Source organism: Uloborus diversus, chromosome 10, assembly GCF_026930045.1.
Source record: "Uloborus diversus isolate 005 chromosome 10, Udiv.v.3.1, whole genome shotgun sequence".
In the NCBI taxonomy this organism is placed as follows: Eukaryota; Metazoa; Arthropoda; class Arachnida; order Araneae; family Uloboridae; genus Uloborus; species Uloborus diversus.
In genome coordinates, this window is record NC_072740.1 from 107,486,305 (window position 1) to 107,508,580 (window position 22,276).

At 32.4% G+C, this 22,276-nt stretch overlaps 1 protein-coding gene across 1 annotated transcript in view; it reads left to right on the forward strand.

The window, feature by feature from the left end:
• Positions 1-21,933, forward strand: part of LOC129231127 (Kv channel-interacting protein 4-like) — a 43,662-nt gene extending 21,729 nt beyond the window's left edge. The window contains exons 2-5 of the mRNA XM_054865373.1: positions 15,648-15,791; positions 18,538-18,750; positions 19,310-19,372; positions 21,886-21,933. Of these exons, the coding sequence (XP_054721348.1) occupies positions 15,648-15,791; positions 18,538-18,750; positions 19,310-19,372; positions 21,886-21,933 (468 nt within the window). The remainder of the gene's footprint in view (positions 1-15,647; positions 15,792-18,537; positions 18,751-19,309; positions 19,373-21,885) is intronic.
• The last annotated feature ends 343 nt before the right edge of the window (positions 21,934-22,276 follow it).

Here is a 22,276-nt window from a genome sequence, read left to right on the forward strand (position 1 = left end):
TCTTCAGACAGACAGACAGACAGACAGACGGACGCGAACAGATTTTAATATTATAGTGGATTTATTAATTTTTTTATTTATTAGTTATTCTTTTAAATCTGTAACTTCTTTTGCTCGAAAAAGCAATATTTTTAGTAAATTTTTAAAATATTTTTTTCCCTTCTAGCACAAAATACAAACATTAGTGTGCAGAAAATAAAGAAAATCCCTTTAACAGTGTGAATCATTAAACATATTATAAGCTATGTAATGCGTGAAATTTTAAATTTTTTAACTAATGATATGCATTTTTATAATTATTTAATCGTTATATGAATAAACAAATAGTACTTGAGTACAATTTTTCAGACAAAGATGATAGCTAGAAAAGAAACTACGTATTAATATGTTTGCTATTCTTTAAAAAAACAAAAAATAAAACAACTCAATAATAATAAGTGTTCTGTATGTCATATTAAATCAGACAAATTTAGGAAATAATGAAAACACTAGCTCTACAAACCCACATGCAAAACTAGAATTTTGACTCGAGATCTCCGTTTTTGACACATCTTTATCGAGTGTTTTAAGCTTTCCCGCAGAATGCTCCCATTCAAGGAACTGTAGGTGTTGCTTTGTCGTTACAGTTAAGCTCCATGCGAGCGATATAGATTTTTCTTCTATTTATAAATGCAAACCACTTTCTGCTTGCGGACACGCTTGCATTTTAATTCGGTAAAATGAATCAAGTATGGAAACATTGTCAAGATTTAGTATGAAATACTTGCTGAAGACTGAATTAAAATGTAGTAGTCTATGAACGACAATTTCAGAAAGTATCAACGTGGTGAAATGAAATTACTTTAATTTCAGTGATAATTAATGCATTACTATCTCTTACACATTGTTTTAATTTCAATTATAAGTTACGCATTATCATTGTTTACACCTTATTTTGATTTCAGCTATACGTTATGCTTTATTATTTTTTACACATCATTATTTTTATCCTCATACATGCATTTGCAGATTAGAATGAAGTTAAAAGGCTACAGTTGTTTATTAATGAGTATAACAAAAACTATACATAAGTTAATTTGCTGGCCAAAAATGTATTATGTGTCGGAAATAATTATTATTTTAAATGTATTAGTAAATTTTATTTCGGAATTTTGGATAATAATAAAAAAAAAGTTTCAAAGCGTTACTTCAATTAAAAAAAAAAAACAAATACAATAAAACTATTAAAGCATGAGTAATAATGGAGAAGGGGGCTGGTGTGGACAATGGGTTAGTGCGGACATTTGGAATATTTCTGTTATTTGTTTTTTCAAAATTTCTCTGTTGATTTATGCATAATGACAACACCAACCTGCACTTTCATGTGTAGTTTCATGTCAACACACTTGATAGTTTAGTAGCAAATTACAAAAGAAGGTGTTCACAGTGGGGAAAAAAATGGATTTTCTTTTAAGTATTAGACTATTTTAATTTATTTTTTCAAGCAAAAGGAGATAATATATCATAAATAAATGTATTAAATATATATTTTAAAAATTCAATTATGCTGTGCATAATTTTAATTAATAATTAAAAGGCTTAAAAGAAAAAAAATGCCCCATGGGGTTAGAGTGGACACACGGCGATGGGGCTTCTGTGGACGCATGGTAATGAGGCTTCTGTGGACTCATGCCCACGCTAATTCCTTGCAGCTTTGAGTGAGGAAAAAATAAGGAGTTACAGAAAATATAATATATTTTAAGGTATTTGCCTGATTAGATTAACTTTGACAAGTATGCATTTAACTAAAGGATTTTATGCCCCGTTTTTTTCATATTTTAGGTTTCATTTACAAAATAATATTGATTCTTGTAAAGTGATGAATTCTTTTACAAATGATTTTATTTACTTATTTATCATATTAAATTTTGGGATTTTATTCTTTACCAATTGCTTCATAAAATGATTTATTGAAAATGATAAAATAATGACATTTAAAAAGGATTCTGTATGTTTTTGCAAATTTTTAACCCATTTTTTTACTAAATAAGTTTGCTTATTGAAAGGTGATAAATCAATTTACCAAGGAATTCTGTCATTTTCACACATTTATTATTTTTTATAATTCAAATTTCCATCTACCATCGCCAGGTCTTGCTAGTAGCACACTAAAAAAATTCCGAAACGTTACTGATTATTTTCGTAGAACGTTGCAGGATTTCACGGGTTTTCACCTATTTCCCCGTAAAATCAAGTCTCTTTGGAAAAAGATTTCTGAATTGCTTCAAGTTGCATGAATGTAGACTCCTCAGTGGAGTGAAAACTATCTTAGCTACCAGTTTATAGATTAGCTGAGTGTATTTATTAAGTGTATCGCCTTATGCTTAGGCACGGTCCGTCAAGGTTATTCAAGCTCTCTCACTGATAGATCTCCATATGTTTCAGAAATATTAACGAACAATTTTACGAGTGTTTCTGGTTTTTAGTGGAGATCGTTCTTGGTTTTTCCAAGTGATGTTATTGTCAGAAATTGGGCACATGGTGCTGCCCATTTATTTCCACGAATGCTGCTGAATCGTTTTTGCTAGAGCCCCTTGAAAAAGACAGGCTGACTTATCCGACATTTTGGTTCCAAGACAGAATTGGATCCAACCTCGTTTCTAGTATTTCTAAATACGTCATAATATTCGCTGGTTGCTAAGTCGTAAAATAATTGATGATAAGTTGAGTAAAATGTCACTTTAGGTAAATTTTGAAAGATAACTTCGTTTACAAATTCAGCTAAAATGTATCGGGAAATGTTTACGGTAATAAACCTCATTTTCATACCTTATTTGTTTTTAATTTGTATTAATTAAATTGTATTTATCCACAGAATAAAATAATCAAACATCAATCGGGCAACACACCTAAAGTTTGGACACCAGTTTTCTGCAATGAGGCTTTTGTACAAATGTTTATTTTTTTCGCCCGATAATTTTGGCACCAAAATGTCGGATAAGTCAGCTCCCCTTATATAGGAGCCTTAGTTTTTGCAGAGCATGTTCTGCTCTGCATCTCACATAACATTGAATGTTGATATCTTAATTCTAGTGTAAAATAGAAAAAAAAATTCTCTTTTGCACTAAAATCGCCTTTTTTCATCTAAATAAAAGTGAATAGCTTTCAAACATTTTAGTTTGTCTTTTGAATAGCTTCTTTACTTTAAGACACTTCATAGCTACGAATTAATATCTTAAAATTTTATTATTAATTAAAATATGCTTTGTTAAGGTTAACACTGACTACGGAATATTCTTTTTAGGTTAAAACGTATTTATTTTTGTTTTTAAATCCAATGTTTACATTGCTTGATTAGTATTCTAGCTTGTCATACTAGTTCCTTAGCTTGTCACACTAGCCCCTTAGCTTGTCTTCACTAGCCCCATGACGTGGGGCTAGTGTGGACAAAAACAACCTTTTTTGAAACATTTTTTGTTAAATAACTGTTCGGTCAAATGCTTTAATGTATCAGTTAAAATAAGTGCAAAAGAGCAAATCATTGTTAAAAAGATATCAGGTGTATTAAAAACAGTAATTAGTATATGTTTTTTCCAAAAATACAAATTTGTCCACACTAACCCCTTTCTCCCCTATAGTTTGAAATAGAAAAATTGTGACTCAAAATTTTATTATACATATCTGGAATTACTATAAATCAAGTAAAACTTCAGGTGGCATCCTTTTTGACTAATTATCTGAAATATGCCATTTCATTAAATTTTTTGTTCATTTTATAGTGCCATATGATGTGCATGGTCCGATAAAACCGAATGCTAGGTCACCCGGGAGACTAAAAAATACCATGGATACTAGTTTTTTCAGAACATGAACCTTTTAGAAGCCCGTTCCTATTAATTTTTCTATAAATTTTGAGGAATAATAAAATGGGGATTTTAGTCTATAAAAAAATAGAAGATTTTTGGATAGAATGCAGATGAAGATATTTCAAATTGAATAAATCAACTTCTATTTGTCAGTATAGCTGTTATTTGTTTAACTACCAGTTTTAGTAATAAAAATTTGCTGATATCTGTGTATTTTACTTGTTCTTGATGTTGTGGTTAGATGAGGAACGCTCATTCAAGCTGGTCCCTTTCAAAGTTGTTGAAAAGGGATTGTTTTGTAAGTTGAATTTTGCGTGGTTGTCCCATATTATTGATGTCTTACAAGGACACCGGGATCTACTTTGAATGGATAACTGATAGAGACCCGACCTTAGACCTTAATCGGGTAAAAAAAAACAATATTAAAAAAAAATTTTGTGCCGTAACTTTAAAATTTAAAGTTTAATAGTAAGCAACATTTTTTGTTTGGTTTTGATGAGATTTTAAAGAAATTGATTTACCTCATTTCCTGATTAAGAGAGATCAACATATAATTCCCACCGAGCAATACAATCTTCCCCGTATGCACCGTTGTACTACGTATCGTAAAGTTGTTACTTCTGATTTGTTGATGGTGATGGCATAGTAAATTTTCATTCGAATTTACAGTTACTAAAATTGGAAAAGCAAAAATGCAGGGACCATGGGGATGCAAGGAATATGAGCCAACTGATCTACTGCTAATGCTGTAAGAACAATACTCTAAATTACATTATTCCTTAGTGATTTTAGTTGGGGTCCAATTACATCGCTTAGATTAGGCAAATTAAAGTTGCGCAATAAACTTATTGGGATACCGCCTTTACTTTTAAAAGCATGAATATAAACCCGGAGAAGTTAAGGGAATTATGGAATTCATTTGCACAGCGCTCTTAACAAAAACTATTGCCCCCCGTGTATAATACACCCACGTGTAATTTTTTTGAAAAAAGTCTTGGTTTTAGGACAAAGATCGAGGATAAATCATTTAGAGAGATTTTCCAAACTTATATTTTAATAAGATATTCTTTTACAGCTATTTTCCCGTTGCTTGTAATAAAAGACTCTAGTAATTTTTACCACCATATCTTAAATGAACTCGAATAGTTATTCTTATGATACTGAGATTGTAAAGGGCTCCTAAAGGAAGACGACTTTAATCAGAAATGGAATGCATTTTTACGTGCTTCTCTAGGGTACCAGAGGAAGAGTTTGATGAAAGTCACCATCAAATACGAAGGTGACACATCTCATAATTATTCTGAACCTTTTTTTTCCTTTTAAGGTTCTATCAACGCCTTCTATAGCCAAACGGTGACTTATCGAAAATTCGTCGTACATTATGAGACACCAACTTTAAGAAGTTGTCCCAATCGGATGAGATATTCAAAGTAGTTTAAATGAGGAATAGTCAATTTTTGAACCAGTAAGTAAAGTCTCAGCAGTACCGTAAAAAACTATCGCAAAAGAAAGTCTGCCTGTTGATCGATTGTTGGCTATAGAGCTCCTTGAAAAGGACAGGCTGACTTATCCGACATTTTGGTTCCAAAACAAAATTGGATCCAACCTCGTTTCTAGTATTTATAAATACGTTATAATATTCGCTGGTTGCTATGTCGTAAAGCAATTGATGATAAGTTGAGTAAAATGTCACTTAAGGTAAATCTAGAAAGATTACTTAGTTCACAAACACAAGAAAAACGTATCAAGAAATGTTTACTGTAATAAACCTCATCTTTTCACCTTATTTGTTTTCAATTTGTATAAATTAAATCGTCTTCAGCTACAGAATAAAACAATCAAACATCAATCAGGCAACACATCTAAAGCTTTGACACCACTTTTCTGAAATGAGACTTTTGCACAAATACTATTTTTTTCGCCCTACAATTTTGGGACCAAAATGTCGGATAAGTCAGCTCCCCTTATATAGAGCCTTAGTTGGCTAGAGTTGAATTTATTAAGGTTTACAGTTTCACCGGGTATGCCAAAAAACATTAATTAATGTCCCTGGTTTTCATGGACTAATCTTGTTTTTATAGAATTGTTTTCGTTAATTCTCTGCGGTGGTGGCAAATTTAAGTCCCCTATTGAGTTTCCACTTCATTGAGAAATGTTGCCTTTTTAAAAAAAAATAGATTTTGGTTTATATCGTTTGACATTGAACGACAATCTTAGTATTTCTGCTGACGCTCTCTTTGCAATATGTCGTCACTATACGTAGATGTAAAATTTCCGGAAATTTTGAAGTGATGGAAAAAAAACGTTTTTTTACGGGTTTTTTCTGGAAAAAATTGAAACAAATGGAAAAAAATAATTTTTATTTGTGAATAAAAATAAGGTTTCTTTATAGCTCTGTTTTTCTTGGAACATATAAACGGTTAAGCATTAAAAAACACATAAAATCCAGACATCTTCTTTTTGTGCTTGACAAAAATACACATAAAGGTAAGTTAAATTTAAAAAAAAAAGGAGGGGGGCTTTTTCTTTTGTATTTGAGAGTTTTCATGGTCAAACACCAAAAAAAGATAAAATCGTCGTTCAACCAATAACATTTTGTACAAAGTGTCTGATCATAACAATTGCATTTTCTATTTTAGATTGCCTTTGAAATTTGAAATAACTGCTTCATATTAACTGTTCTAGGAAATCACCAGTCATAATACGACGGATGCAAATTTCTTGGCAATGTCTATTACATTGTGTATCTAGAAACAAGAAACTCAACAAGTAGGGTCATATCACGATTCGGGATTGCAAAAGACATAACTTTAATTTAAAAATCGTAATTTTACACCATTTTCCTGTTTTAAAAATAAAATCTGCTTAAGTTATGCATTGAATAACGCAAACCGTTTATTCAATGCATAAGGAAATTTGTTTGTCATCTTGATAAAATAAAAAACAACGAGTTAGTTTTTTTTTTTTTCGTCGTCACGGCAAGCTGAAAAATCAGAGCAACATTAACTTTGGTCAAGTGAGGATAGTAAGCAATTCGTGATTGCTAAAAAAATAAAAAACACACACACAGAAACACACTATTACAAAAAAATTAAAATTGAACAGGAGGAAGAAATGAATAAGTAACACAACAATTAATATTTTAAATTGAACATCGAATTAATGGGAAGAGTTTATGTTGTTTTAATTGTCATATTTTTGATGGATCGAGTGTAGTTTTTGACAGTTGGAGTCGAATATTCAATTCGATTACGTTTCCGGAAAATAACAGGCAGCTTATGTGCCCAATTTCTGAGAGTAACATACCTTGCAGAAACAGGATGTTTTCCGTTAAAAGTCAAAACCTTTCTTAAAATATCCTGAAATATTTCTGAAGAATTCAGAAATCTCCCTTGTAAAAGACAGTCATGTATGTAAAGCAAATCAAGGTCCTTCATAGAAACCTAAGGCAGGTTGGAAATAATAGTTTGACACCACTTTGATTTGCAAAAAAAGTTCCTACAGATTCATTGCAAACATGGCCAAAGCTAACACGGAATTGCAAGCTAATGCATCGATTCAACCATTAAGCAAGCTAAGATGGAATTGCAAGTAGGTACTCAGCGTTATGCTTGCCTGCAACTTTTGAAAAGTTACGAAATCTAGAGATTTACATTCCGCTTCCATTGAAAGCCTAGTCATTTTGGAAAGGCCGTAGTTGAATTGTAGGTGATTAACTTAATAAATACGTCCAGTTAATATTTGAACCGGTAGCTAAAATATTTTTTACGCTAGTGAGAAGTTTGCAGTCGTGCAACTTGTAGATATTCAGAAAACTTTTTGCCAAACATCTTCATTTTTACAGGAAATCGATGAAAACCTGTGAAATCCGGAAACGTTTATCAAAAATAATCTGAGACGTTTCAGAATTTTCTTACAGTATAGACGCTGTTCTTGAGCAATCACGAATGCTTATTAATCTCATTTGACCGCCCTTGGCGTCCGGTTCCTTTTTCAGTTCGGTCCAGGGACCTCTGCAGCACCACCGCCCATCGGCCTCTGCAGGCGCGCCTCCTTTGGTCCTGACCACTGTCCTTCGGAATCCGGTGGCGTGCATGTCCTACACACACGCGCGCTTTACACACATACACACTGATACACATATACGCTGACACCCCCTTTACACTCATACACTCAAGCCTACGTACATATACGCAGGTCTACTCACACACACAAGCCTAGTCTACACATGCACGCACGAATACACACACACGCCTGCACACTCACTCACACACAACTATACACACGTAACCGCCCAGGAGGAGTAGCAGGCTTGAAGGGACAGAAGCCGTTTCTAGAAACAATAACTCCAATGAGTAGGGTCCTGCCGAAATTCGTGAATGCGAAAAACATAATTTGAATTGAAAATTTCAGGATTTAAACTACTTTTTTTAAATAATTTTTCTCAATTTAATTTCACTTTGTTAAAATAAACGTACGTAACTGAAAAAAGTCTTAAGTGCAGCATAAATCAATAATTAAATTAAACAATGTAATTTTTAAACTGTCTAACTTTAATATTTAATAATTTCATGAAACCAGGTCAAAAAATGAAGGTAAAGGCAAAAAATCAAGGGTTGTTGTAAAATTTTTGCTCGAAATCTTATATTTAAAGCCATAACATGAATCAGTGTTGCTATTTGTGGTCCTTATTTAATGAAGTTTTCAAAATTAATGAAAAGCAAGAAAAAATATTGATTTAAAAAAAAGTTTTGGATGTCTTCCAATTATTACGTTTTTTGTTTGGACGATGAAAAAAAATTTGGTCTTTAGAACTTGTTCTTCAAAATTATTTCAGTCTACAGTGACTCCCAAAAGTGTTCGTGCACCTACGACTTTCACTGAAAAAGGACCCTCTCCATTGGTTAAAATCAATGTTTCGGAATAGGTATTTAATTATAAGATCTATGATCAAATTTCAAGAAAACTACATGACATTTAAAATAAATATATTAAAACTTAATTTTTTAAAATTCAAAAACCAAAAAGTGCCGGAAATTTTATGTCACAAAAGTCATCGCACACTTTGAAAAATGTCTATATATTATTGAATAATCTAACTTTTTATTATGTTATTATTTAGTAGAATATCATGCAGTATCAACACCTTTTAAACGTCTTAGAATAGATTTCATTTTTTCATGTTTTTTTTTTGCGTAATTTCTGAGTAAGTGTTCTACCACACTTCGAGTCTACTGTTTCTAGCTCTATTTTCGTTTCAAAGTCGTATTTTCGTAATCTAGCCTCCAGACATCTCTAAATATGTTACATTATGTTCAAATCTGGAGAGTGAATGGGCATTTTTTAAACTTTAGGACATTTTTTGAGGCACTAGACGCAAACGTTGAAAACCGTGTGCTTCTTATCATTATCTTGATAAAAAAACAAAGTTGTTTCCGATAACCAAATTTTTGGCTAAAAGTTTAAAATTGGTTATTAAAACATTTAAACGATTAGCATTACTCATTACTTCCTCAAAAAATTCCAAACTACCAAGTCCTAATGCTAATATGCACCCTCACACAAGAACACCTTCACCGTCCTAATTAACTGGTCCAACTAAGTTCTTAAGATTAAGTTCCTAATTTTTTCTTCTTCTTACAATTATATAACAATTTAACCAAAAATGTTCAATTCATTTTTATTTGAAAGTAAGACGTAATTCCAAAACGTTTTGAGCTTATTTATCATTGGTTTTGTGACGAAAAGCGTAAGCTTTCTGTTTTTTGCACGGCCAAGAAAATTTCTGCGGGAAAAGGTCCCATTTAATCCAGCTAATCTGAGAACTCGTCGAACAATTTTAGGGGAAAATTAAAAGTAAAAATTTTCACTTAACAGTGCAGAAACTTTTACAGCACTCAAATGTGTATTTTTCATAAATTTTTAAACTGTAAATCTCCGATCACGCTTTGTGAACTTTGCCGGTCTACCATCCCTTACCTTATTTTCGGTCCGATTCTTTTCTTTAAAGCATTTTATCAAGCACTTTACTATAGAATGGAATAAAATAGCTAATTTAGAGACATTCCAAACCAATTTAGCGCTACTGTGAGGAAAATATTCAAATTTCGAATGGTTTTTGTGGTTTTTTACGAATACCAGCTATTTTAAAGTAATGAGCACAATAATAAGGAATAAATAAACAAAAAATTCAAGCCAACATGACTTCTAAGGGTCAACACAATGCAAAAATAACAAAAAAAAAAACGTCATATGATAGTTTTAATCACGAATTCAATCGAAAATATTTGAGTGTACGATGACTTTTGTGGCATATTATTTCTCTATCTTTTCGTTTTTTGACTCATTTCAAAAAGAAGATCCTTCAATATTTTTTAAAAACTACAGTGTTTTACTTAGAATGACATAGGTATGATGTAAAAAAATATTGGACTTCATATTCAAATTCAGTTTTGCGTCATATTGGTTTTACTAAAAAATTTCAAAGTGTTCGAATACTTTTGGGAGCCACTGTATAAATCTGTACCTCTGAGCCAGAACGACGTAAGTCATGCAACGATAATTTTGCAGTAGAGAGGAAAAACTTTTTTCTGGCCCATGTAAAGAATGGGAATCGCTCTCATTTATCCTTGGTAAAAAAAATTGCAAATGAATTTTTTAAAGAATTACGTTTACATGACTCGATGCCAAAATAGGCTTATACATACAATGCACTAATAAACAGAAAATCGCAATTTTTGGACTTACGTCACTCTGGCTCTGAAGTACAGAGTGACTGAATTATGAATGAATCAAAAAAAAAAAAAAATGCTAACTGGTGCAGAAATGTAATTGGAAAAAATAATGTTACTGTGTCTTCATATAAGCGCAACATCGCTAGCATACAGTAACCGAAAACCGAAGTGACAAAACTCAAAACATTGATTAAAAAATAACTAGTTATTGATTAAACACTTAATTTAATGCCTTTTATTGCCACAACACTCGCACAAATCAGTTATTCAACACAACTGGCTCGTAGTGGTGCATTATCGATATATATATTATTTTTCTTTTTTTTTTTTCAATATTTAACTGTAAACTATTAATTTAGGCCTCAAAAACAAACCAAGAAACGTATCAAAAATGCTTTGCGTGTATTTGAGAATAAATCAATTAAAAGTGGTACAGCGTAAAACCTTGATTTTTTCCAGTTTTTTTTTTTTTTTTTTTTTTTTTTTTTTCCCTCCTTGAGTTGGGTCACTTCTTTTGCCGGGGTGTGAATGCTGCAGTATTGCGAATTAACTTGCCTATAAAAAAATAAATAAAATGATAATACCATTTCGTCATTTCTTAAACAAGTTTACACTTTCTTTTCTTTCTTTCTTTCCTTCTTTCTTTATTTCTTTATTTATTTATTTATTTATTTTGGTTGTTTTTTCTTTGATAAAATTTAACTTTACCCTTTAGCACAAGTGAACTAATTAAGCAAAACTGTTATTTCTGATGATTTGTTCTGCAGTAAAACTTGCTTTACTTAATTGCAGAAGTATTGAAGCATTTTAAAGAAAAATAGCTCCATCTCATTGATTTGAATATATTAGATGAAGTTTCCCCAAATCACAGTTATTTGATTGCTTAGATTGAGGAATAGTATTCGAATTCAGATTTCCTAACCAATATTTCAACCGCAATTAAAACTTTGAGATACATACTTAGGTTTCCCCAAGTATTTTTTTGCCTCTAGCATTCTTTTTCTATTCCACATAATCCACACATTATGATTAGTGACTCACACTTCATCAACCCAGATGAGGGGGCCGTAGTAGCCCGATCGGTAGAGTGTCGGATTCGGGGCCGGAGGGTCCTGAGTTCGAACCTCGATGGTCGAAGATCCACCGTCGTCATTAAAAGGGACTGGATGACGTTAAAAATGCTCGTGGTCTCAATGTCCTCCAAGTGAAACGATACCTCTGGGGGTGCTAGCACCAGGTAGCTATTAGCTCCTAGTCTAGTTCTAAATTCTCATTAACTGTTCGATCCGGTGATGGTGCTGCCATCTATCGGTATAAAAAATAATGGAGGCAAGGCACTTAGTATGCAGTCCTCGACATAAATACAGTTGTAGTCAGTTGTAACTCGGAATCGAAATCCAAATCCAAATCAAAACCCAGATGAGCAGTATACATCAATTTGAATGCCATCCATATGGTAAATTATGCTTTCCGAACTAGTTACAACTGGCGATCAAAATGCAGCAGAAGCCTCATTTACCAAAAGTATCCAATAAAACTTACTTTATAGGAAAAGCAAAAAGCAGCAATGGAATATAAATTACTTAAATGTAAAGAAAAGGATGGTTTCGCATTAAAGTTATTAATTATTTTTTTAAGTGAATACATCTGTCGCTCACAGATATTCTTAGAAACTAGACGGTTTATGCGTAAACAGTGCAAATTTGTTTTGCAAATGTATACTTAGCTAAGAAATTTATTCACATATGAAATTTAGTGAGCGTATTAGTAATGTATTGATATGCAAGTGCTGTTGGGAAAGTATCCGACCGTAGTGTGAAAAATCGATGGAAATAAAGCATATAAAGCAAATGCGCTTGCATGAGCCACCTTTGAACCTTATATGCGCATGCGTGAGTTTTTTCGTCTGTCAAAATTGTCACCCGCTGGCAAACAGAGATTAATTGACGTAATGTTTAGCTGCCTCGTCGGATTTTTTAATTTCAAGTAAAATGACGAAACGACTGGAGCAGCAATAACCTTTCAATCTTCTATTTAGTTTGGACACAAGCTAGAAGTCGCACAGTACCGCATCAGGAGAGTTAGGAGCCAATGGAGCAATAGTGGTCTGATTTTTGCTGAAAACCTTGAAATAAAGTGCGCGCAAGAAATATGCAAATAAATCATTTTTGACAGCAGCTTTAATCTTTCAAATGATCATCACTTGGTTCTAACAAATTTTGGTGCTGTAGTATATGGCGTACGGATGTGGATGGCAGAGTGAGTGATGTGTCTGTGGCGGGGATTGATCTAAGAATCTTTGTGTCGACAACCCAGTCCTTTACCGCTAAATCAAAAAGCATTTTTGAAAAAAATAGTTTATATCTTCGGAATATGAGTTATAATTTCACGAAAATATAAAAATAAATTTTACATAGTAAGTAAACTTATTTTTGAAACTTATAGCTTATTCCCAGCTATTTACGAAGAAGGATGAGCAAAACCCTTTTTTTGTTTTCTCAATTTGTTGCTGGTCCCTTAAATGCATACGTGATTTAACTTTTATTCAAAAATGACAGATGTAGCATATCTTTCATGTGAAAAAGTTTCCGAACAACATCATCCATTATGCTTAACTACATACATTATTCTGTGCAGTAATTGTTTTTCAAATGTATACACATTTTCTGATGACCCGGTACATTTATACATAAAGTATTTTATGTGTCTTTTACGTGATCTGCTTTATCATCAACTATAAAAAGACATTTTTCACTGGAAGGTTTTTTCCAGGTAAGTAATGTTTCTTCAACCTAAAATGCTTCGTTTCTTTATCATTTATACTACTTTTTCATCTGATCACTTCAAGAAATATGATTCTTCATCTCAAAATGTTTTTGTATGATGAATTGGAGATTTTCATTTTTTCCACGTTGTGTTGATCCATCATATTGAATTAACGAGATAATGTTTTCTTCAAACAAATAGAAATTTAAAACTTTCGTTTTAACACTATTCATTTTCTATCTCACTAACGGAACTTTTAACAGTTTTTTGCACAGATTTTGTATCTGGCTCATCAGTTATTTTACGAAGATCATTTTGCTGCTGATATGATATACGTTTGAAACTCTGCTAACACTCCTTTTTTTTGTTATTTCGCGTTTTCACTTTCAATAAAATTATGTGTTTAATTTTCTCTAAAAAGGGGTTTTTTTATTTCGTTTAATTATTTCAAAGGAGAATTCTTAGCAACATATATATTTTTTGACTACATGAAATTGAATTTTTAAGCAATATCTTTAATATGAAAGTTGGGGATAAAATAAATGTTGGGAAGAGTTTTGTAAAACAGGGTGGTTTGATATAACAGTTCATGAAATTCCTCTTTTGGAGGGTGACATGTCAATCGCGTGGCTTATATAAGTTGAGGTATAACCTTGACAAAGTTTACTTCTTTTGGAGGGGATTCGGCTAAAACGGAAAGTAACATTGCCGCTGTGATTTGAGTCAAAATTCCCCTGCAAATCTACTTCAAAAGTAACTTAACTCAACTAAGTGCAAAATACCCTTCAACATTATCTAAAACAGGACTAAAAGTTGTCAAGTTGAATCCTCAAATGATCAGAGCCGCATTATACATTAACTTCTTTCACAGATGCTTCCCACCATCATTCTAGTAGAATACTGTAAAAAAATTCTGAAACGTTACTGAGTATTTCAGTGTAACGTTTCGGGATTTTAATAAATTTATCCACTTCCAGGAAAAATCAAGTATCATTGTTGAAAAGTTTCCGGAATCGCAAAAAATCGCAGGAGTGCTGACAACTTAATGTTGTGAAAAATATTTTTAGTTCCCATTTAAAAGATTAACTGAGCGTATTTATAAAGTGTATCTGGCTTGGTCTGATTACGGCCCGTGCGTATTGTTTATAGTTCCTAAAGGGAGCAAATAAGTTTATGGACTGCGTAGCTTCGCAGGAATTGAAATGGGAGCAAATAAATTAATGGTCTGGGTAGCTTTGCAAGAATTGAAGCGAGTACAATTCTTAATACTTGCTTGCAATTTCGTCTTAGCTTTGGCCATGTTTCCAATACTGCTTTTGAAATTTCCTTGATAAATCAGGAAGGTGCCTAGCTATCATACTATTATGGCCTACCTAAGTTTACTCTTAAGTTCCAGAGACACGACTGGATTTGAACGGGAAGATTTCTAAATTTTTCAAGAGGCTTCCATATTATTTTATGGAAGGTTACTGAATTTTAGCGGAAAACGTTCCTCGTTTTTGTACGATAGGTTACTGGCAAAAATTGGGCACATCAGCTGCCCATTATTTTCCAGGAACGTTTCTGAATTGTTTTTACAGTGTAGCGATTCATGAGTGCGTTATTTGGATTCATGAATCTTTATTATGTTCTGCACTGTGTTTCAGTTTTGAGTGCGTAATCACAATAAGAGCGATACTTTTAATAAATGCACTCAGTCAGTCTTTATATTTGTAGCTAAATATATTTTTTAGGACAGTGAGAAGTCTGCATTCGTTCAACTTGTTGCATTTCAGGTAACGTTTTTGCAAATATATTTGATTTTCAAAGGAAAGTTCTAAAAACCTGTAAAATTACGTACCGAAACGTTCTACGGAAATTATCAGAGACATATCGAAATTGTCGTACAATCTGTTTCATCAAACTAGTTTTATAACTAGGTTCATTAATAACAACTCTACCGTCAACTGAAAGATAAAGTATTACACAAAGATAATATCATCCGAAAAATTAATTGTAATATTTAATTAAAGATTTTTTTTTTTTTTTTTTTTGAGCTTTTCCTTCTGCAAAATATTTTTATCGCTTTAAGGCGCGTTGACTTTGTCTAAGGTTGCCATGCATCTCCTCAGTCAACTCAGTGGCTTTAACAATGGGGTGAAGAAAATGAAAAAAGTGGTAACTACAAACGAAGATACTTGTCTGAAAGAAGTAATAAAACAATATATATATATATATATATATATATATATCTGTAATTTGTCTTTAAAAATGAATATCTTATTCTGTTCTCTTAACATGTTTCATTGTATCTTTTCATTAGGAATGCCCAAATGGTATGGTAAAAGAAGAAACATTTAAAGGCATATACGCTCAATACTTTCCTAAAGGAGCCGAAACGGCACAATATGCACATTACGTTTTCAAATCTTTTGACACAGAAAATTCTGGCGCGATAACATTTACCGTAAGTATTATCGAAAATGATTTCTTCTTCGTTTCTTTACTTACTCCCCCCCCCCCCTCGGCCCCTTGCTGTTGTTTTTTATTTTCCATTTGTAACGGACATTCTCTTTTTTACTTTTACAAATCTCAAGAAAATTATATAAACTAAAATATTATGAAGAGGAAAACTTGAAACTTTAAGTTAAAAGTGATGAAAAACTAACTAATAAAAACAGAAAAAAATATTTTTATGACAATGCACAAAGAGAAGTTATTAATATTTGGCTTCATGGTTTTTGTTTTCCTACCAATTTCTTGTAAAAAATTCTGCACTTGATGTGTAAAGGTTTTTTTTTTTTGTGAGAAAACATTAAATTTGCATCATAATATAATAATAGTGAAACTGCGTGTATGTATAATTAATAGTTTTTAAATGTTTCGACTCCTCTTAAAGTTGAATAATTTAGAAAATAATGAAGATATTAGCAACTTTATGGAATTTATACATATAACTCATATACTTTCTTATGACATAATAACATCATCATGATCATCTTATGACATATATCATTTGACATAACATCTACATTACATAATGCACGAAAATCTTAAAATTTTTCATGTGCTAATTCTTCAGTCTCGTTGTTCGGCAACGACGAGATGAGATATTATATGGTTAATTTAATGTTCTTTTTTAACGTTTCGTTACATGTGATGTCTTATTCAATCGGATTTTGATAACAATGATTTTATGGAGGCTCATTGATACGAAATGTATTACATAAACGGGGAGAAGTTACAAAAGCATGTATCCGAAAGATTCTTCATCCAGGAGTATGATCTTCAAAGGAAGAAAGAGATTCTTGAAATTGGAGATGTCTTAAATAAGTCTAGAATAAGAGAGGCGACGAGCGTGTTATTCGTTCCAACAAGATCTGTGATATCTAGAACCCCTTGAACAGGACAGGCCGATTTATCTGAGACATTGCTTCCAAGACTGCTTTGGATCCAACCTTGTTTCTTAGTATTTAGAAATACGTTATAATATTTGCTGATTGCTATGTCATAAAACGACTAATAAGTTAAGTAAAATGTCACTTACGTTAAATCTAGAAAAATATCTTCGATCACAAATTTAACAAAAATCCATCGGGAAACGTTTGCTGTAATGAACTTCTTCTTCGTACCTCATTTGTTCTAAATTTATATTAATAAAATCTTCTTCATTTAGAGAATACAATAATCAAACATCAATCAGGCAACACATCTAAAGCTTGGGCACCAGTTTTCTGTAACGAGGCTTTTGTACAAATACTAATTTTGTCACCTGATAGTTATGGAACCAAAATTTTGGATAAGTCAGCCTCGTGTAGTCCCCTTGCGGGAAAAGGTCAAAACTACTTGGGAACGAAGTTCTACTTGCTCATTGTTCAATCCCAGGAAATGGGCAATAGAACATGAGGATGGGCTTTGCACCACCTATGTTGAAGAGTATGGGTCTGAATTTCCTTAACACTCTTAATGTTTAGCGACAAAACTTGCATTCATTGTTGATAGGGAATGAGCACATATGGGATGTAAAGATTCTCCCGCCTGTATAAATATTTCAAAGGAAAAAAGGAATTCTTAAACAGCTAATCTTTGGATTTGTTGTATGTCCAACCTCGTTATTATCCTCATTTTTCACTAATTAGATACTCGCATCTGCTATATTTGGTGTTCTATGCAACAAGGGCGAATCCGCCAAAAGTGCTGTTTAAGGGGGAAAAAAACCCTTAGGGAAAAAGGACTTAGTTTCAAAGCCGTATCTCAAAACTTATGCTCCTTAGTTCTACATGTCACACTGTAAAAACAATTCCATAACGTTCTTGGAAAATAATGGTCGGCGAATGTGCCCAATTTCTACCAGTAACATAACTTGGGAAAACAGAAACATTTTCCACTCAAGTCAATAACCGTCCTCGTATTTTCCTGAAATCTTTCCGAAGAATTCAGATATCTTCCCGGAAAAAGCAGTCATGTCTCTGAAACAAATCAGAGTTTATAGAAAACTAAGATGGTAACAAATAGCTTGGCACCTTTCTGATTTTCCAGGAAAACTCCTAAAGGGTTATTGTAATTATAGTTAAAGTTTACTCAGAATTACAAGTACGAACCAAACATTTTATTCGCCCGCCATTCTTGCAAAGTTAAGAAATCTAGAGATCTTACATCTCGCTCTCATTTGGAGATAAGACAATCTGAACGAGCCGTAGTCGAACTGAAGGCAATATACTTCAGAAATGCGCTCAGTTTATTTTTAAACTGATAGCAAAAATATTTTTTTACAACAGTTGGAAGTCTATATTCGTGCAACTTGTAGCAATTGAAGAAACTTTTTAACAATGGTACTTTATTTTCACAGAAAATTGATGAAAACCTGTGAAATCCCGGAACGGCACCCGAAACTATAATCAGAGAAGTTTCGGAATTTTCTTACACTGCATAGTTTCTGACAAGAAACCGTCTTGTTACATTTAAAGAACTTCGTATTTTCACAATTCAAAAAAATTCCCACGCCGCTTTTCCGCATGCTGATGCACCACATCTTTAGTGTACATATACATTCTTTTTTTTTTTTTTTTGAGTAATTTAAGTGATGTATGATACCAGAGCATCAGTTGTACAAAAAATAGATTAACTTTTAACGTTCTTTATCAATATTAGGATCATTTTAAACATTGTTTTTTATTGTATACGTATAATTTCTTTGTTTTCTATTTTTCCAGGATTTCGTGATTGGACTTTCCGTTCTAGCACGAGGTTCCTTGCAAGATAAACTTAAATGGGCCTTCAGCTTGTATGATATAAACGGAGACGGTTTCATAACGAAAGATGAAGTGTCTCGAATTATACAATCAATTTATGAACTTATGGGTAAAGCTGTGGAGCCTATGATTGAAGACCACACAACAAGAGATCACGTTGAAAGGGTTTTTCAAGTAAGTGTTATTTATTAACTGATGAACTTCAGAAGAATGTCTATGGGGTTTTTTTTATTATTTTTTTTAATAATTCAACATTTTTGTGTTTACTTAAATATTTCTAAGTCGCATCTTTTATTTTCGATTTGTTCCCTCAAATACTTTTATCTTCCTTCTTTCAACTGCAATGTATGAATGAAATTATCCTAACTTAAAGCATAGGGAAAACTGAATGCCACTGATGCTGAAAAAAATCTCCCTTATGTCAATATGAATTATTCAGTCCCATACTTTTTTCGTGTCATGGAATTGTTACTTGGCGAAGTTCAGAATCCGAAACAGCATTCTTAGCCACAATTGTAAAACTCCCACCATCTCACTTTCCTGAATGCAGTACAAATGTTTAAGAGCTTTCAATTTTGAATAAAAAATTTTGTTTTCAAATCAATAAACATTATAAAAGTTAACTAGATTTGTTGAAATGGCATTAGTGCAAAAACATTGAGACAAATTTATTATTTAATACATGTATTAAATTGCTTTGGATAATTATTTTATATTTTGTCTTTTTTTATAGAAATTAGACATTAACAAAAATGGAGTTGTGTCGATGGAAGACTTTTTGGACTCTTGTCAACGGGTAAGAGAAAAAATAATCTTATTTTATAACTACAGTCGAGTCCGCTTATTGGAATATCGGTAAAAAGGAATATACCGCTTAATATAATACGTTTTCAATGTATCAAACCAATGTAATGTGTTATTTTGATCCTGGTTAATGGAATATCCCGCTTATTAGAAAACATTTCATGTCAAAATGGTTATTCCATTAATCTGGTTCGACTGTACTTTATATGATATGCATGTGATATCTGAATGATTAAAAACAAATTAGCATTTTAATAACATACAAAATTTTTCCATATTTTTAGATTAGTATTGCTTTTTTCAATGCTAATTTTTTCCTCTGTTTGAATAAAAAAAGAGTGAAATGTGGGGTATTTTGCTAACGCACCATGCAACTGAATTTAAACCAATAAAACTACAATGTAAAAATGATTCAGAACCGTTCTTGGACAATAATGGACAGCTAATGTGCCGAATTTCTGCCAGTAACATAACTTGCAAAAACCAGGAGCATTTTGCGTCTTTCTTAAGAATTTGGAAATGCCCCCAGTTAAATCCAGTCTGGAACCTTCAAGAAAATTCGGTAGGTTTAATGTCATTGACTAGAAACTTCTTGAGCTACTAAGAAAGCTCCAGAAGCATGAATACAACCATAGCCAAAGTAAAAAAGCTCCAGAAGTAGTCTCGAATGCCTTACAAATCTGCAGCCTCTCCAGAGACTTATTCGCTTTCGCGGGGAACTTAGTCAACCTAAGGCTCCTATATAAGGGGAGCTGACTTATCCGACATTTTGGTTCCAAAATTATCGGGCGAAAAAAATAAACATTTGTACAAAAGCCTCATTGCAGAAAACTGGTGTCCAAACTTTAGGTGTGTTACCCGATTGATGTTTGATTATTTTATTCTGTGGATGAATACAATTTAATTAATACAAATTAAAAACAAATAAGGTATGAAAATGAGGTTTATTACCGTAAACATTTCCCGATACATTTTAGCTGAATTTGTAAACGAAGTTATCTTTCAAAATTTACCTAAAGTGACATTTTACTCAACTTATCATCAATTATTTTACGACTTAGCAACCAGCGAATATTATGACGTATTTATAAATACTGGAAACGAGGTTGGATCCAATTCTGTCTTGGAACCAAAGTGTCGGATAAGTCAGCCTGTCTTTTTCAAGGGGCTCTAAGTCAACCTAAGGCTCCTACATACGGGGAGCTGTTTTATTCTACATTTTGGTTCCAAATTTGTCGGACGAAAAAAATAGTATTTGTACAAAAGTCTCGTTGCAGAAAACTGGTGCCTAAGCTTTAGATGTGTTGCCTGATTGATGTTTGATTATTTTAATCTGTAGATGAAGAATAATTAATTAATACAAATTTAAAACAAATAAGGTGTGAAAATAAGGTTCACAAATTCAACAAAAATGTATCAGGAAATGTTTATTACAGTAAACCTTTCCTGATACATTTTTGTTAAATTTGTGAACTAAGTTATTTCTCTAGATTCTCCTGAAGTGACATTTTACTCAATTTATCATTAATTGTTTTACGACATAGCAACCAGCGAATATTATATCGTATTTATAAATACTAGAAACGAGGTTGCGTTCAATTCGTCTTGGAACCAAAATGTCGGATAAGTCACCTTAGCTGCCTTTATGAGCTTTAGACTAACCTAAATGCAGACTGTTGAACAATAGTTTTGAATCAAATTGTAGACTGCAGCGGAAAAGTTAATCGCAGTATTTGATTTTTTTTTTGTCATATTTTGTAGTACTTTAGCTATGTTGTATAATCTTGCTTATTTGGTTTCCGCTGGAAATAAAGCACAAAAAGAAAACAAAATTAAGCTTAAACATTTTCCTATCGTCCTATTGTTTCCTAAGCGTACAATACAAAACTTTTTTTTTTTTTTCAAATTTCTGATAAACATACTTCTACAGGTAGTACCTTCGCTCGGCAGTATTAGTGGCTTTAATTTTATTTCATAGAGATAACCTTGTACACCAAAACCTGCTTTTATGCGGTGAATAGGGATCGCATAAAAAATTGTTTGAAACTTCACGAGTAGCTTTAAAAAGTTGTTTTCGCAACAGTTTTTTTTTTTTTTTTTTTTTTTTTTTTGCGGTGGAAAGGTATCGCATAAAAAAAGACTCACATTGAAAATAACCCAAAAACTTATAAAATTGTAACATTTAAACGAAATCAAAATAAACCAAGTGATAATTTTTACCGAGTATTGGACAAAATTCCACGAATAAGGAAATTTTTGGGAGGTCACAGTGACTTACCATCGAGGTGCCTATGTCGTCACTTAGAATATACCACCCCGCACTCGTTTTAAGAATAATTCCGTCAATTGAATCCCAATCTGATTGAAATTTTAATGTACCGCACAAAAAAAAAAAAAACGCATAAAAAACGACTACATAAAAACATGTTTGAGTGTAGTTGCATTTTTTAGTGCTTGGGATGCTGAAAATTTAAAAATCGTGTCGATTTTTTTTCTTTGTTTCAGGATGAAAATATAACAAGAAATATGCAAGTATTTAATACAATATTGTGATCCTACTGATAATCGAGATGTCGCCACTAGTAGAGTGCTGCCATTACCTAAGAAGAACGGGGTGTGTTCCACAGCTCTTTCTCAGCAATCGGATAGGTATCATCGGGAACAAGATGTGACATCAAACTGCATTCTTCCTCTACGCGTATATTTTTTGCACTAATTTTACAGCATTAAGCTGCTGGGAAGAGTTTTTGGTTATACCTCAGGGAATTGTTACCCTGCTCCAGAACAGCCCAGACCTTGATCCTACAGGACACTTCAGAACATGCGCCAATATGTTTAATAAAACAATGGACAATATAAGAAAAAAAAGCATCGAGAGTGCTACACTGAAGACAGA